This window comes from Helianthus annuus, chromosome 1 (assembly GCF_002127325.2).
Source record: "Helianthus annuus cultivar XRQ/B chromosome 1, HanXRQr2.0-SUNRISE, whole genome shotgun sequence".
NCBI classification, from domain to species: Eukaryota; Viridiplantae; Streptophyta; class Magnoliopsida; order Asterales; family Asteraceae; genus Helianthus; species Helianthus annuus.
In genome coordinates, this window is record NC_035433.2 from 2,677,477 (window position 1) to 2,694,948 (window position 17,472).

At 37.7% G+C, this 17,472-nt stretch overlaps 1 protein-coding gene across 1 annotated transcript; it reads right to left on the reverse strand.

Annotated features, from left to right (window-relative positions):
* Positions 1–7,850: 7,850 nt before the first annotated feature.
* On the reverse strand, positions 7,851–15,537 carry LOC110899389 (ABC transporter C family member 14). Its single transcript, XM_022146271.2, has 12 exons — positions 15,090–15,537; positions 12,353–14,532; positions 11,931–12,251; positions 11,759–11,845; positions 11,045–11,665; positions 10,793–10,957; positions 10,415–10,709; positions 9,342–9,556; positions 8,939–9,244; positions 8,556–8,619; positions 8,230–8,469; positions 7,851–8,145 (listed from the first exon to the last, which is right to left on the reverse strand). Exons 2-12 carry the CDS (start codon positions 14,462–14,464, stop codon positions 8,045–8,047), a joined length of 4,527 nt encoding a protein of 1,508 aa, XP_022001963.1. The 5' UTR covers positions 14,465–14,532; positions 15,090–15,537; the 3' UTR covers positions 7,851–8,044.
* Between the last annotated feature and the right edge of the window lie 1,935 nt (positions 15,538–17,472).

Genomic DNA, 17,472 nt, shown 5'->3' on the forward strand with positions numbered 1-17,472 from the left:
ATAAGCATGAATGTTTTAATATCTGGCCAAAGCTGATTTAATTCATTCATAGATGGCATACTTAACAAGTGCACAACTAAAGTGATTGTCTCAATTTCTGGCCAAAGCTGATTTGTTACAACCACTTTGCACATATGCTTAAATGATTACACTTCTGGCCAAAGCTGTTTTGTCTTCGTTTAAGTAGAACTTTAAGTAGTTTATTATTTTGATGTTAGTAATAGACGTATCACAACCTCTTCACATAATGATCCTTATATTAATGATCCTCAATTAATTTTTTGTGATCATTTTGTCTGCCTTATTCTTAGTACCCATAATTTTACTCACTATAATTTTCTTCTATAATTCTATATCTCATCCACTCTAGTTACTAAATCTAATATGTTTTGCTTTATTTAAAGTTTCTATAAGAATTGGCTCTTAAATTAAATCCTTGATTATCTCTTAAGACACGATGATCCTATTGCTCTCTTCTGATAAAGCACTACAGAATAAAAGTAGAGCATGATGAATAGGATAAATCGAACATGATGTCTCTTATGATAATCAAGAACTCTCTAACATAAGTGCTGTCACTAAAAGGTTATTCCAGATTAAGTCTTCCCTAAGACTAATCTATAATTGTGGAATAATCACAAGAATTCCTAAGGTGCATGTCTTCATTTAAAATTATAGATTATAAGGTTAAGTGGTATATGTGAATATATATTATAATGTACAATACCATGACCCATAAAATTAAGGGCTTACGCATGGAAATAAGTACATTTTCCAGTACATTACATACTAAGTTTTTCATTTGTACAATTTGATGCATTATAAATCAGCTATAACACTCAAAAGTACCAAAGTATAACGAGTGTGTTGATAAGCAACATATGTACATAGAAATAAATGTTTGAAACTGGAAAATAAGATGTTATTCACCTTACAACCACTAAAAACTTTACAAGAGGATTGTTCTAAGGTCCATAGACAAATTACAAGTGCTAATCCCAACGTTAAGGTTCTTCAAGGGAAAATCTCACTGCATAACTATGTCATTAGACTAGGCATAAGCAACGAGACTATCCATTATTCTAAAGAACAGTTGGATAAATTAATTAGATAGTAACTTACTAATGATATTTAAGTCTGATAATTTTAATATTCCAATTAACACATGATTAGTTGACTCTAGTTCCATACGTTTCCTTACCAGAACTCGACAAATAACTAACATGAGAGTTAGTGACAAAATTAAATGTTAAGGCTATAAGAACCATAATAAGCAGTCTTCTAACAACGCTTTTCGATACCTTATATATTCTGATTAATCAGAATATAGTATCATAATTAAGCAAAGTTATGAACGTTGTGAGGTTTGCATAGTCAACATAAAGTCACACTTACCTTAAACTCTCATCTTATTTGTTTTAAATATCTGGATTGAAACATTACTAAGATGGAATTAGATGATACCTTACGCTTTCACAATTTTTGTCATCATGCAAATGAGAATTCGACAAAAGGAAAATGAGACTTATAAATTTCATCCATTATAACTGAAATTCATGAGAAATCATGGCATGGTCAATGAGGATGATTTTTTTATCCAATCTCATTCTAAGTGATGAATAAATCATGACGTTATAGCCATAAATATTATTCGGCTTAAGGAATAAGTATGGGTCCATCATAAGTCATTCATTGACATTAGTGGAACTTATTCAAAATGGAATATTCAGACATAATTCATTTATCATTTAAAAGACTATCAACTTGTATCTAAATTTTGTCGCATATGGCCCACGGTCTTAGAAGAAATCTATTCATACATATACTTAATAAGATTTCTATTAGATATGTCCCTAAAGTTTCTTATGATATCTGGACATTAAAGAAATCAAATAAAGTCTAACGTATATATGATAGGTTCCCACGTCACGTACCTCATTGAAACTTCTCTTGTAGCATTTCTAGAGATATTAAAGATCAGTGGGAGCATTAAGTGTCTTAATAATAACTTGCAATAGTTGCAAGAGGTGGGGGAGTGAATCTTTTAAATTTACACCTCTTGTACAAGACATCGCTCCATCACGACACTGTTCTATCAAACCTTATCTCCTTAAATCTAATGCTACTCTTACAAAAGTTTCATTGTTTCCTAATTGTGGGCGCACTTAGATTTCTTACCTAAACTAACATGATCCTCAACAAGAGAAACTACAACGACTAACGTCATTAAACTCGTTTCTCTATTAGAATTTTTTGGTCTTCTCTATTAGAATTTGTTGGTCGTTACATATTAACCCTAACCATGCTGAGTTCCTAAAGATTTCTAAGGTTAGTGGGAGCAGTCAAAGTCCTTATTATGACTTGCAAGGAATACAAGAGGCGGGGGGAAGAGTGTCATTAAATTTCACTCCGAATTTAAATCCGATTACACCTCTTGTACACCATACTGCACCAACTCTTACAAACTTAGAATGAAAATGATAGCAACCTAACCAAGAGCTAATCCATAAGACTGAAACTTCTAATGAACCCAATAATCAACTCAGGAGGTCATCTAGGTTTAAAAGCCTACTAACTTTGATGATTACATAACCTCCCTAATTGAAGTTGAAATGGATTTTGGAAATGTTTACTGATCTTATCTCTTCAAATTAAGCCATTAGTGTAAATCAATCATTTGAATGGAATAAAACAGTTTTCTAGTAAAACTGATTTTATGTGTTCGTATAACGTTTTGGGATTTGATTGAGTTACCTAAGAGTGTTCATAACTAAACCAAATCCTGATACAAATGTTAAGACACTAAGAAGCATGATTGATTGTCAAAGGTTATACTTATGAAGAGATAAATTATCGAAGATTTCTTTGAGGATCATCACTGTTCTAGTAGCTTATAATAGTTTAAAGCTACATTAGATGAACATTAAATACAATTTTCCCTAATAAATGGCTGACACATTTACATGTTCATTAGATAACAACCTAAAGTTTCAAACTGAAGGTTAAAGAACACTTTATTTGTAAGCCAATAATATCCATGTATGGGTTAATGCAAACATCATAATGTGATGAAATCTTAATGTAATTATTTTCATCAAGAATCAAGTGGATTAATGAACCTACCTCAAAAATGAGTGGGAGCAACTAAGATAAACTTGTCTATAAAGATGATATTCTTTTGACAAGTATATGTTACATAAGTCAAAGCATTGTTAACACAAACTTTGATATAATAGATCTCAGAGATATCTCTTACGTGATTGATATCATAACATACTGAGATAGACCCAATGGGATATTAGTTCCGTTCCATAAGTTTAACCTTAAATGGGTCCTCACACATGTAACAAACAATTTTGCTCTTCTTTAGAGGATAATATGATAAATGAGATTATTTCCTTATGCTTCATTAATTGGAAGCCTTATGTAAGTTTAAGTCTATACTCGTTTAGATATTACTCACATTGCAACACACTAGATATGTCTAGATTAATGTGTAGCATCTAATGGAGTATTACAATATCTTTAAAAGAAACAAGAGACTACAATTTAAAGAAGAAGTGAGAATTAAAACCGGTTTATTACTCTAACTTTGTGATATTCAAAGATTATAAAATGTAATTTCGGGTATATCTTTATGTCAGCAGACAAAACCTATTTCATGGAGGAGTCATAATGCACTGATATTAACAACCTAAGTTATAACGACATAACATAGTCACTAAATGTTGTTGGAAATATATCAGTGGACTCATAAGTTTATTAACTCCATATAGTTAATGTTTTGAAGAATTAGTGTGATAAAGTCAGCTACCATAATTCCTTGAACAGTAACAGTTCAAGAGGTGCTGCATTAAATTTCGATACGCAATTAATTATTCGTTTATGAACGAATTGAGGAAACTAAGTTTTGTATCGAATACATTCATGATATGCTTAAGGATCCTATAACTGAAGGGCTATTACCCATAAGTCTTATTAAGAGAGCTCATAGACGGGTATTAATTAATGGTCGTGCGCAATTGCATATCGTACTATGAATGACTAAGTATTAGTTAATTTTCCTCACCAGTTTGATTTTGTATGTCTCTAAGAATATGTCAAGTCGACATAATGGCATATAGACAAATAAAGTTACAAATCAAACAAAGGGCTTATGCGTATTTTGATCATAACGATTAGGTTTTAAATTAAGGCTATAGTATGATTAATGGGGGTCCTGAGTCGCATAATGATTCAACGGCTGTATTTCTCTGCTATAGTACTTGTTTAAGGCTAAAATGAGTGTTAACTCCTGATCAGGCTTATCTAATACTCATAGTAAATGATTACTCGGCCAAGTGGGAGAATGTAAGAATAAATAAATAATATATTTATTTATATATGGCTATTATAATCATTTACATTATATGGATCAAAATATATAACAATCCATTAAATAATTAGTTGGTAATTGTTGATGGGCCTTATTACCATTATTAACTAATTAGGGTTTCCTCCTGGGTGCATATATAAGGAGAATAATGTGGAGGTTAAAGGGTTAGACAATTACACAAAACCCTAATTACTCATAACATCAAATCGCCTCCTCTCCATAGCCGATTACCCCTTTATCGGTTCTCATCATCGCCATCATTAGATTGCACCCTAAGGAGGAACCAGACCAAGATGACAATCATGTCAAACCCTATTGCTGCATCTCCATCTGGATTCTCTGCTGACCTGTGCTGCTGCAATCAGGTATGTTTTCATGTTTTCCATTATGTCTAAACAGAACTGATCCAACATTAGACCACATAATTGTCTTTTGATTTAACGCAAGTTCCATCAACAAAACCTAGTTTGTTTTTGGCCATTAAAGCAAGTTTCATAGCATTAGACCAGACCACATAATTTTCAGTTCCTTTTAGTTTTATGCTAACAATTGTGAGCCCACTAGAGTCACTAGCATGTAGATATAGAGGGTCACTGGCATCCAATTTGCTAATTAAGGTCACAACAGTATCAGTTTTATCAGGCATAATGGCAAGATAACAAAACATAGAACAGAACAGTCAGTAAACAAATAAGCAGGCAACAGAACCAAACAGATAAGCAATCAAAGAGTACCAACCACACACCGGCGAAGCCTGGACAGAGGTCCGATCAGAGGTTCATCACTCAAAGGTGCCTCCGCAGACAATGACCAGGGAACCACAACTTAACAGACCAACAACCAGACACAATGCAACAGAGTGAACCCTCTCTGTGTCCCAATAATCAAAACCGGTTTTGCCTAACCCGGTATCAAGGATGCCTAGACTCAAGACACGGTGATGCAAAAAACAAAAAATAAAAGGAGACAAGGAAAGGAACAATCTCACAGTGGGTGCCAGCAGAGAAGGGGACCAGGACTGCAACCTTCACTTAGGGTTGTAAGACACAGGTCAGAAGGACAGAGGTCAGTTGGTTTGCCCTAATGGGACCAACGAGGATCTTCTTCTTCAACAAGGACACAACAACCCCAGAAAGGGTATCAACAGCAGCGCCGTCACCGGAAGCCAGGCACCAACGGAAACCAAACCCTAGACCTTAGGGTTTCACACCTACTAGATCTGCATCGTCTCCCTTGAGCAAGAACCACTCCGGAAACAGAAATCAGACCACAGGATGTCGTCAAGGAAGAAACCCTAGATCGGACAAGAGAAGGACAATCGGAGCAATGAACCGCAGCGGAAGAAGAACCAGAGCCCGATTTCAACCTTGGGGCTCTGATACCATGTCACAAGCTTAGATTCAAACACACAGCACCACTTTATTCAAAGCAACAAACGATTACAACGAAGCAATCATCCAGTCATCACAGATTGACTGGTGACACAAAGGTTCAACAAGAACAAACAGAAATGCTATAACTCTAAGACTGCTCACGTATTTTACTTGTGAGGAAATGAGAAAGACAAGGAACACCAAGAAGTAACAAGAGAGCTGAAATGCTCGATGATGATAAGCAGCCACCAACCACCCCTTAAAAGGGGAAAATAACCCTAGCATATATGTGACAGCTGGAGCCCAAGAGAAACAGCTGGAGCCCAAGAAGAAACAGCTGGAGCCCAAGAAGAGAAGCCCAAGGAGAAGCAGGCCAGCGACACAAACAGGGGAGCGGCCCAACGAGCAAACACAAGCCAAACCTCACAAAATAAAAAAAAAGAAATATTAGAAACTAGCCAAGCACATAATAATAGGAGCACATTTATACTGATATTTCAACATGAACTTCATAAATTCAGATTCTTTACTCATCATTGACTGTTTTTCCAGAATTCCAATTTCTTCTTCCTTGGTCATTCCAGATATTTCACTTTTCTTATTGATTAGGGGAACGCTAAAAGTAGGGAATAGTTTGCACTTGTCTCCGGTGAATTTCACCGTAAAACCTTGAGTGATCAATTGATCTAAACTCAAAACATTTCTGTCTATGTCTTGTGTGTAAAACACACTTTGAATACGGATTTTCTCCGACCCAGAAATCACATCAACGACCCCTAAACCCCTTATGAAATAAAACTGATTCTCACCAGTTTTTGTTTCAACATCAGACATGCATTTTATTCGTTTAAACATATCTAGATTTCCAGAAAAGTGATGTTTCAGAGATTTACTTACATACCACATCTCCGACCAGAAACCTCCGTCGGTTCCGACTACCAGATATTCCATTCTCTGACCGCTTTCATGATTATAATCTTCACTTTGTTGCTGTGTTCCTGTGTTAATAGCGAGACGGGTCAGTTGTGATTCTTCATCATCTTCCTTCATCTTGCAGGTTGAGATTTGATGCCCTGGTTTATTATAGTAGTAACATCGCCTCACCAACCATCTTCGTTCTCTTTTTTCGTCTGAGCAATGTTTACATGGTAACGTGGTAGAAGTTGGCCTGAGATCAGAATCGTTTTCGCATGTTGCTCTGATACCGCAATGTTGGACACCAGAATTATAAACAGCGGAAGCATCATGATTCATCGGATTCATGATGATAAACTTGGTTTGAACAATATTTGCAGAGATTGGATGATGGACAATTTTGGCGGTTAAATTGTCTTGGTACCGGAAAAAGGTTCCCGGCAACCAACATTTATACATAATGATGAGCGTTATGTGGTGGGTAAACTTGGCGGGAATAACCATCTTTTGAATCGGTGTCAACTAGCCAACATACCCTTTCGTTCATATCGTTACATACTTATAGACATAAGTAATATTTCCTACATTAAATACATATAACATACGAATAATAATGTTTATAATGTCTAAAAAAATCACAGTTTAGATCGACGAGACCTCCAAATCTTAGTATGGTTGATCAAGATACATTTTCGATGTATTGCAAGGCTGAGGAACCTAATAGTACCTTTAATGACGATAACGTAGAATTGCCAAACCCTTCGATATAGTTAAACGATAACGGATATTTTACATTTTTAATGACGAAAACTTGAAGTTACATTTTGGTTACAATATAAGCTTTAGAACCTTTGATTGCAAAAAAATAAATTTTGACTCTCTTCAATCAGTAGACAGCTCATCTTAGTGACAACACAAATATTTATGATGCAATGGATATAATGATATTATAGGGTGTTGAATATATTACAAAATGATAATAAGATAAGGTAGTAACCACCCTCCAAATAAATGCTCATTAAAGGACAATAGGGTCAACCAACTCTGCAAAACAACCCATGAAACCAACCAACTCACATGGTGCACATGACCATATTTATACTGTTTGGTGATATTATTTTTATCACTTTATAATACAAGTTAGAAAGTGTGGGATGCACACACTGCACTGACCTAACATATGGTGGAACTGAAAGAGTAGAAAGTCAAATTTGATTTATAAATTTGATTTATAAATTTGATTTATAATACAAGTTATTAAGCCTTCTTAAAATAACTTAATTATACTATATAATCCCATAACATGGGATTTCTTCTTTCATCATCAAAACTGCCAATCACAAGCTTTCAACATCTTATGATTTCACTTATTTCCAACTGTTCATAAACCAGATGACCGGTTCGCATACTCCTGAACCAAAGCTCCAAACAGCGAAGGTCTCTCTATCAACCGTGAAGGTTTATCAAATTCTTTCGCGTAACCTGTTTACAACAAAACAAGTTCAACTTCAAAACCACAAAATCACAAATTCAACACGTGTTATTTTAGATAAGAACGAGAGTTACCAGCATCGATGACTAGAACGCGATCACAGTCCATGACAGTCGGTATTCTGTGAGCAATGCTAATGATAGTACAGTCCGCAAAGTCCTCGCGTATGATTTTCTGAATTACCGCATCTGTTTGTGAATCAACCGAAGCCGTTGCTTCGTCCATGAACAATAGCTTGCTGTGCTTCAGCATCACTCTTCCCAAACAAAGAAGTTGTCGTTGTCCCACACTCCAGTTATCGCCATTATCGACAACTAAGTAACAAAACCAATATGTTAAAACACACAACCCAACTTTTGTTAAACAAGAAAAAACGTATCTTCGGATTGGTTTTTAGTACCTGCCGAATCCAATTTTCCAGGTTTTGCCGCTACAACATCGTTAAGCTGGCATCGTTCAAGACTCTGCAAAACAAGTTCTTGCATCAATGGAGATAGAGAGAGAGTAGGAGATGATTAGTTTAAACTAATGGACTGTAATAGTTATTTTCAGCAAACCATAGGAGCGAAAAACGTAATTAACTTTTTTTTAACATAGGGTATTTTAGTCTTTTCACCAAAACCTTAACGGTAAATATGGATGGGGTTAATGGAGGTGGACTGTAATTGTTACAAAAGTGAAAGTACTGGTACTGTTTTGGCAATTTTTAAACTTATGGACTGTAACGGTTATTTTCAACAAAGCATAGGGACGAAAAACGTTATTAACTCTTTAAAAAATTACCCTCCAGATCTCTTCATCAGAATGTTGACCAATGGGGTCGATATTGCTTCGCACTGTGCCTTCAAATAGGATCGGTTCTTGAGGAATGATCCCGAACCGTGACCTGAGATCGTGTAATCCGAGCATCGAGATGTTGATGCCATCGATGGTTATACTTCCACCAGATGGCTCGACCAACCTAAACAGAACTTGGATCAAAGTTGACTTCCCACCACCGGTTCTACCAACAACACCGATCTTTTCACCGCCTTTAATGCTTAGCGTAATCCCTTTAATAACTAGAGGCGTGTTGGAACGATACCTCACCTGTTCTCACAAGCAAACATTCAAGAAACTTCAGCAATAAAACGGACAACACGCGAGATTAGATTTAGGATTACGGATTCTTGTAGTCGTAAGTTACCTGTACATCTTTGAGTTCTACGTTACCATGAGAAGGCCAGTTTGAAGGAGGGGGGTTATCTTTTTTCACCCATTCGGCTTCTGAGGGTATGTTGGTGAACTGTTTAATCCTTTCAACAGAAACCATTCGGTTTTCAACAAAACAGCTCATGTATAAAGCCCAAAACAACACGCCGTTGAGTGACAATCCATACGAGAGTGATAATCCAACATTCTCTGATCAAGATAGCACATTTCAATATTAGTCAACTCTCTAACGAATAAAACAAAAACCTACAAGCTATGCAGTTAACGCTGTAAAAAAATGGATATTGGTCAAAATTAAACTTGGTAAAATATTGTATATTGATTGTAATATGATTGTGATTACATAGGAGAAACATATGATCTATATATATAGACGAGGGTAACAACATTAGGTCCGGCTATAACAATCATAAGGCCGGGCCTATACAAGGAATATATATCGTCTAATACTCCCCCTCAAGCTAAGGCCGGGACCGGACTTTTAGCTTGGATTTCAAGAAAAGGAAACGATCCGTTGATAGAAGTTTTGTGAAAACATCAGCAATCTGGTCATCTGTGGAACGGCCCTAATGTTGTTACCCTAGTCTATATATATAGATCATATGTTTCTCCTATGTAATCACAATCATAGGGCCGGGCCTATACAAGGAATATATATCGTCTAATAGTCAAAGACTGATATTTGAGATATAGGTTATCGCGGCGGGATATCAGTAATTTTAATATCATGCAGAATTTATATATATATATACCAATTTAACACTCACAATTCAGTATACTCTCCTATCATTAAGAAATTAACCTTTTGCAACTTGCAAAACACTAACAATTAACAATTAACACTTAAAACACTAATAGCAGCAATAAGAAGAAAGGTAGTGATATCGGGAAAATCGGTGATATATCGGTCAATATCGGCGATAATATTGGTACTGATATTTTGACCGATATTTGACACCGATATTTTACATGGGGACCGATAAACGATATATCGGTAATTTATCAACGATATTAACTGCATAGAACCTATAGAAAATTTCAGCTGACCTGGTTTAACAATGCTGCTAGGCAAGATGATCATGAACACGGTGGAAGCACACAGAAATAAGCTACCGAGAAACTCCAAACGGAAACCTAACCACCCGTTGGATCCGTTATTATGGAAATCCATTCTCAGGTTTCCATTCACGCGATCAACGTTTTCTTGAACAAACCTGTCTTGCTTCCTAAAGCACCGAATTGTCATAACACCCGAGATGCTCTCTGAGAAATGGTGAATAACGGGTGCTTTTGTAATCGAGTCCAGTCGTGTTATTTCACGAGATGTTGCAAGATAGTATCCCTAAAACAATTCAATCATAAGTTCAAATCAGATCTTTGAGTTACCTTAATGTATGCGAATTCATCAACACAGACTAAACTTACCCGAAACCAAAAATTGAGATAACCAAGAGGAATCAATAGGAAAACCGTCGGCCACGCATACTGACAAGTGATGATGATAATGCCAAACACCGTTATGAACATCGCAAGAGTCAAGTTCATCATGAACGGAAGGAAGACATCGAGGTTCGTTTGATCACTTGATGCCTGAATATATCAAACAAATAACCTCTATAAATAAACATCTAAGAAAATAACCTCTACCAAAGAAAATAAACATTTAAGAAACTTTACCCTGCTAAGAATTCTTCCGGAAGGTGTAGTGTCGAAAAACGACATTGGAGCGTGAAGGATGCTGTAAAGAATCTGCTTAAAGAATATCTGGGAAGTTTTAAGCCCGAGAAACGTCGAAGAAACAATTCTACCGCATACCAAAACCAATGAAAGACCAGCTATAGCTGTATACACTTCTATAAACAACGAAGGGTTGAAAGCGCGTTCATTAGAGGTTTCGTACGCCAACCAGTAATCACTCGCCATCTGTGATCCTTGCCACAAGATTGAAAAAGTCATAACAGCAATCACACCCCACCATCCGAAGGCCTCGGTGACATAAACCTTATAAACACCTAAGCTGATTCTTCCGGTTTCCCTCTCTTCTTCTTCAATTAGCTTTGATGTGCCGATTATAGAACTAGATTTCGATCGTTCTAACGCCTTTTGATCTTCTTCCCGAGGGTTTAGGCTAGGAGATTTCTGAAGAGGTCTAGGGGAGGGGCTATCCGATGCGGTAGGTTCCATTTCAACTAGCTGCATGGAGGTCTCGTGAGCGGAAACTAAATTTTTGAAATCCAAACCGGATTCTAGTAGTTCGTCATACTTTCCTGATTGAACAAGCATCCCATCTCGCATCACCTAAAACCGTTACAAGTTAATATCAAGTATGAAAGTATGACAAACAATCAAAACCGTAACCCGCAAACTTAAATCAAAGATTATGATACTTACGAGGATAAGATCGACATTATGGAGGAAATCAACTTGGTGCGTGACGAGTAAGATCGTTTTATTTCTTAGAGCCCCCCTCACACACTCCTGCAATTATAATTAAAAAAAACTGTGAGAACTAGCACCGAACCTCCGAAACCAAATGAAGAAACTTTGGTGCTACTATGATCACCTTAAATATTTCGGAACCCGTGTGAGCGTCAACGGCGCTAAAGACATCATCAAGAAGATAAATGTCACAATCTTGATAAACCGCTCGGGCGAGTTGGATCCTTTGTTTCTGGCCGCCGCTGAGGTTAATCCCGCGCTCACCGATCTCTGTTTGATCTCCAAATTCCATCATTTCCAAGTCTTTCTCCAAGCAACAGTTCTTGATCACTTCTTTGTACTTCCGTCGATCCATTGGCAAACCAAACAAAATGTTCTCTTGAATCGTCCCGTTTTGTATCCAAGCCGTTTGGGCAACATATGCAGTGCTCCCACATACTCTCACCTGATATAACATCAAATCACATTATACAATGGGTCACTCTTATGAAGATTTCTATGTTATGGTCTCGTCTAGCGGTCATTTCTGATAAAGTTTAGTGGTACCTTTCCGGAGATTTTGTGCATTTCGCCAATAACGGATGATAGAAGAGATGACTTCCCGGACCCCACGGTTCCAACGATTGCCGCAAGTTCACCTTTCTTGATCTCAAAGCTCAAATTCTTGACGACAGCACCATCAGCGGCTTCGTCATCCCAGCTAAAAGACCCATCTCTGACCTCAACCGCCGTGCTGCCACTACAACCCTCCTGCCGCTCCACCGCTTCCTCATCGAGCTCCTTACTCAACATGAATGCATCCAATCTTCCTAACGAGATCATGGCTTGAGAAAGGGAGATCATGGATTGAGGGAATGTACGAATAGGCTCTTGCAAGTTCTTGAACAATGATGTGGCGGTGAACACTGTCCCTGCATCAAGTGGGATCCCAAGCAAAATCGCACTTCCAAAAGTGAGCGAGGAGACAAACAAAGGCGCGCTCCATAGAACAATCAAGTTTCCACCAATTGAAAACATGAATTTGGTAAGCCACGCGTATTCAGACTCGCGAAACGCTTGAATCCTCTTGTTGAAGTGTTCTTCCCATGCTTGGAACTTGATCACCCTCATGTAATTAAGCATCTCATTGGTGGCTTTCATCCTCGAGTCACGGTTTTTCATTATGTTAAACTGAAACTTGTTGTTCCTTTTAGTACCGAAAATCACATACAACAGAACCGCTAAGATCCCGGCCAACGCCACCAAAGATGGCACGCCGAGGTACGTGTACAGTATAGCTAATGCTACCGACACTTGAACTGGCATAAGCCAAATAGCATGCAATTGAAGCATCATATCACCAAGTTGTTGAGCATCTACCGCCATGTAGTTCACTATCTGTCCCACACCATGCGATTGTCGAGCCGAACAGGACAGCCGTAGCCCCTTTTTGTATAACGACGTTATCAGTGTCGACCGGATCAACATTCCAAGCTTCTGGGAATTGAAATTGAACTGGTGGGATGACAACACTTCGATAAACTTTGCAACAAGAAGGATTAGTATCAAGTAATACCCCTCGTATGGCGAAGTGCTTTTCCCGGAAGTGAAATCTACGAACCGTTGGATCAACAACGGCCCAACATACATAACACACAACCTAATGATCGCAAGGAGCGCCGTGAACACGATATGTTTCCAGAAACAACGAATTAACGTGAGTCGAACAGGATGCTTCGAGTTCTCGTGAGGTTTAGGCCAATTCTCCTCAAAAAGCTTTGACATTTTCTCCGCCCTATGCTCAGGTGAAAGCGTCGGTATGTCCTCTAGTTTCAAAGGGGATTTATACCCTTTCTTCAACAACGGGTTCATCCACAGCCAAAACACTTTCGAAAGGATCGAAGCCGATGCCCACCCGCTCACGCTTGATGATTTGTTCAACTCGTAATCCTCCGATACTTCACTATTTCCATTAGCATTACCATTACCATTACCATTCCCATTACCATTTAGTGGTTCAGATTCTGATGTCACTAAAATCCCAGTTGATCCAGTTATGGATACAATTACCAGGAAAACCGAAAACGGTATAGATACTAACGAAATTATGTCGTCGGATTTGAAAGTCGAAGCATCTCCGGCACCGGAAACTAACCGGACGATACCGGAAGAAGCCAACAAGGCAATGACTATGAAATTAACTACCCAAAATACCCTTAAAGACAGTGGATGAGTAACAGCTTTAAATCTCTTTTCATGTATGATTAAAACCATAATTACTAAGAAAGATAAAGCTTGAAACAACCAACAGATTCCATCTATCACCTTCCATTGCTTCTCGGTTTCTCCTGTGAACGCTATCACCGACGCTACCGTATAACAAACAGTTAACACAGCTGTCACAACAACAGAGAACTTGAACCGATAACCGGTAGTGACACCACTTCTTTTGGCAATAAGTGGTTCCTCAACGCCATTGTTGCGAGAACCGAATCTGGAAGAAAGCTTTTGAATAGCAAACACAAGTAGGATAAGCAAGAATATGACATCAATGGCGGATAAAAGTGCCCGTTGCGGGCATGGAGAGAGGAAGATGAAGGTCAGCCATTGAAGCACGAGTGAAGCTCCAGACACATTCTCTGCAACAACTGATCTTGAAGAACACGAAACGGAATTCATTTTTCCGATTTAGATTCAGTTCGTGGAAAACTATGAATTTTTATTAACACCTCCACCAATCTGCATCCCTGCAAGACAAATATATACATATATATACAGTTACTTTGAGAAAACCAAAAGATTCCAACAACTGTTATATGAAACAATTAACTGCACGGATACCAATATCCGTGAACAAACAACTAGAAAGATAGCTTATATTAGTAAAATTAATATTAAACCTACACACGTTTCTTGTTGGAGTTGTGCAGTGATAAAAACTAAAAGTTATTGAATAGTAACCGATTTAAACAAATCAGCTACAGCCTACAAGTCGCTGGAACAATAAAATAAGCATGTGATAACCATAACTTATATATATAAATATATAAAACAAGGTCTCAAATAGGCTACAAGGTAGGCTGGCGAGACCCAAGTACTCTCCATATAGGCCGAATACTTCAAGTAATCTCTGTCTAGATCGAGTACTTCTCGACTACTATCAAATCTGACTAGGAAACGTCTAGCGACTTTTACAAAACGACGTATTTAACTAAAAATAATAAAGTCCATTAAAATCTTATCATGTAAGCATATGTTTCTAGTTGAAGTTGTATAACAAGTGAAACAGTGGAAAGGCACGTACACAGGTGGCCGGAGAAGACGGAAATTATTGCGTTATTGGATGAATAACGGAGGAAGTTAAAAGGAGTTGTACATAGTGCATAAATGGTGGTAAGATAAGAGAGTAGGTTATAGGTAATATTTATTACCTATAGTTCAGGGATTCAATTCAACAACAAGGGCGGTAGACTATATATAAATGATAATAAAGGATGAGAGAGAGGGAACGTAAGGAGGAAGAAGAAGGTAGACTTTGTTTGTGGTTGATGTTTAAAAAGGTAAAAACAAACACGGCAACGTAGACAAGGAATCTGACGGTGACAACGTGGACCGGCTCTCTAACAAGAATTGACTTCATTGCATACGTCATAGGATAGGATGGAGTGGGTTCTTGGCCCCTCGTTAGCTCAAACCAACTTTTTTCACAGGTAAACGAAATCAAGATTTTTGGTTTTCATAGATTGGTAAGTACTACTAGTCGGTCCAAATATATATGTTAAATAATTATATGTACTTACACGTTATAAACGTCACCTCATTTCCACTATCTTTAGGTTTGTACATTTTTAATACTTTAAAAGATTCATGTATTTTGTCATTTCTTATGTTTCTTGTATTTACCTTTTAGTTGATGGGCACTCTCCTATAGCTAGGTTTGTACATTTTTAATACTTTAAAAGATTCATATATTTTGTCATTTCTTATATTTCTTATATTTATACCATTATCTAAATAGAATTGTGTCATCTTATTTAACCTAATACAATTCAAATAGGAAAAGACACTCTCCTATTATTTAACCTAATACAATCCAAATAGGAAAAAAAACACTCTCCTAACTTAACTAACTAAGAGGTGTTTGTTTTTTCAGAAAAACCTCTTCTAACCTCTTATATCTGCGTTACGCAGACGTTTAGCTCTACAGACCGTTTGTTTTTTATAAGACATTTCATTAAAAATGTCTTCAAACCTCTGTGCGTCATCTTCCCCACGCAAACATGGTCCAAAGTCTTCCCACGTCTTCCAACCCTTCTAACCTCTTCTTCTTTCTCAAAACACAAAACACAGACATCTCTTCCATTCCTTTCCTCCTCCCAGCTGTCACCTCCATCTCCTCCGCCACCACCTCCACCTCCTCCTCCGCCACAACCTCAAATACTCATAAACCCAGATTCAAAACCCTAAATCTATAATCCAAACAACATAGCACATAAAGATAAGATTCAACAACCACAATTCAATTCCAAAATCATAATCATAATTTCGATATCAAAAACTCACATTCAAAAAAACAAATTACCTTCTGCTGATTAGAAAATGCCTGCGAGAATATCTGAAAAAACTGGGGTTTCGTCCCAACAGAACCCTTATTTTCCTCAAAAGTCAAATCAGTTCGGGGACTTTTAACAACCGGCGGGGAAGAACCAAATGATGGGTGCTGTTCATGTTTGCAATTGATTAAGTTGACTCGGAGGGTGTCATGGGGGGAATTGACGAGTTTAGTGGGTTGGAAGTGGGCGAGTTGGGGGAGAAATGGGCGTGGCTTTAGGTGAAGGTGGTTGTTGGGGTTGTAGATGAGCTTTTCCATGGTGGCGCTGTCATGTCTGCCAGAATTGGAAGAGGTCCGTGGTCTTTCAGTGGTGGCGAAATTAGGGTTTCGGTGGAGGTGGTTGTGGGCGGTGGCGTAAGGGGTGACAATGATGAAGGCTGAAGTGGTGGTGGGGGAGGTGGGAGATGAGAGATGGTGGTGGTGAAGGCTGAAGTGCTCTGTTTGCAGATGTGGGGTGTTAACGAGAGGTGAATAATCAAACACTCTTTTTATTACACTCTGTAGACATTTTGTCCACCTCTTCTCGTGCAGACCTTTGCAAATGTGGTTCGTAGACTGCAGACCTTTCACATCTGATAAAACAAACACAACCTAACTTAACCAACTACTGAGTACCCTTGTTTTTCTCTCTTTGCCTAACAACTGCATCCGTGCTACTTGTCCCTTACAAAACATACCCAAGCCCCATACTCGGGTTGGTTGTGGTAGTGTACCCGCCCTACCCACTCCTATTCTTGGCTACCCGCATTAAATTTCCTATACATACAAAAACCAAATGGGGGAATAGTGCCAGGCAGCTGCCTGACACTCCCCCATTGGACCAACCATTTTATTGTTTTATATTCGTTTTAAAATTACGGTTTCGTTCTTAATTTAAAATAGTTTTCCGTTTTTGCCCCCACTTCAAAATAAAATTATGTTTTTGTCCCTCGCTCAAAATTACGATTTTGCCCTCGGTTCAAAATTATGATTTTATCCCCATATTACAATTATATTTTTGGCCCCAGTTCAAAATAAATTTTTGCTTTTCTCCCAAACTAAAACTAACGATTTTGCATTCTCGACCCGTTTCAAA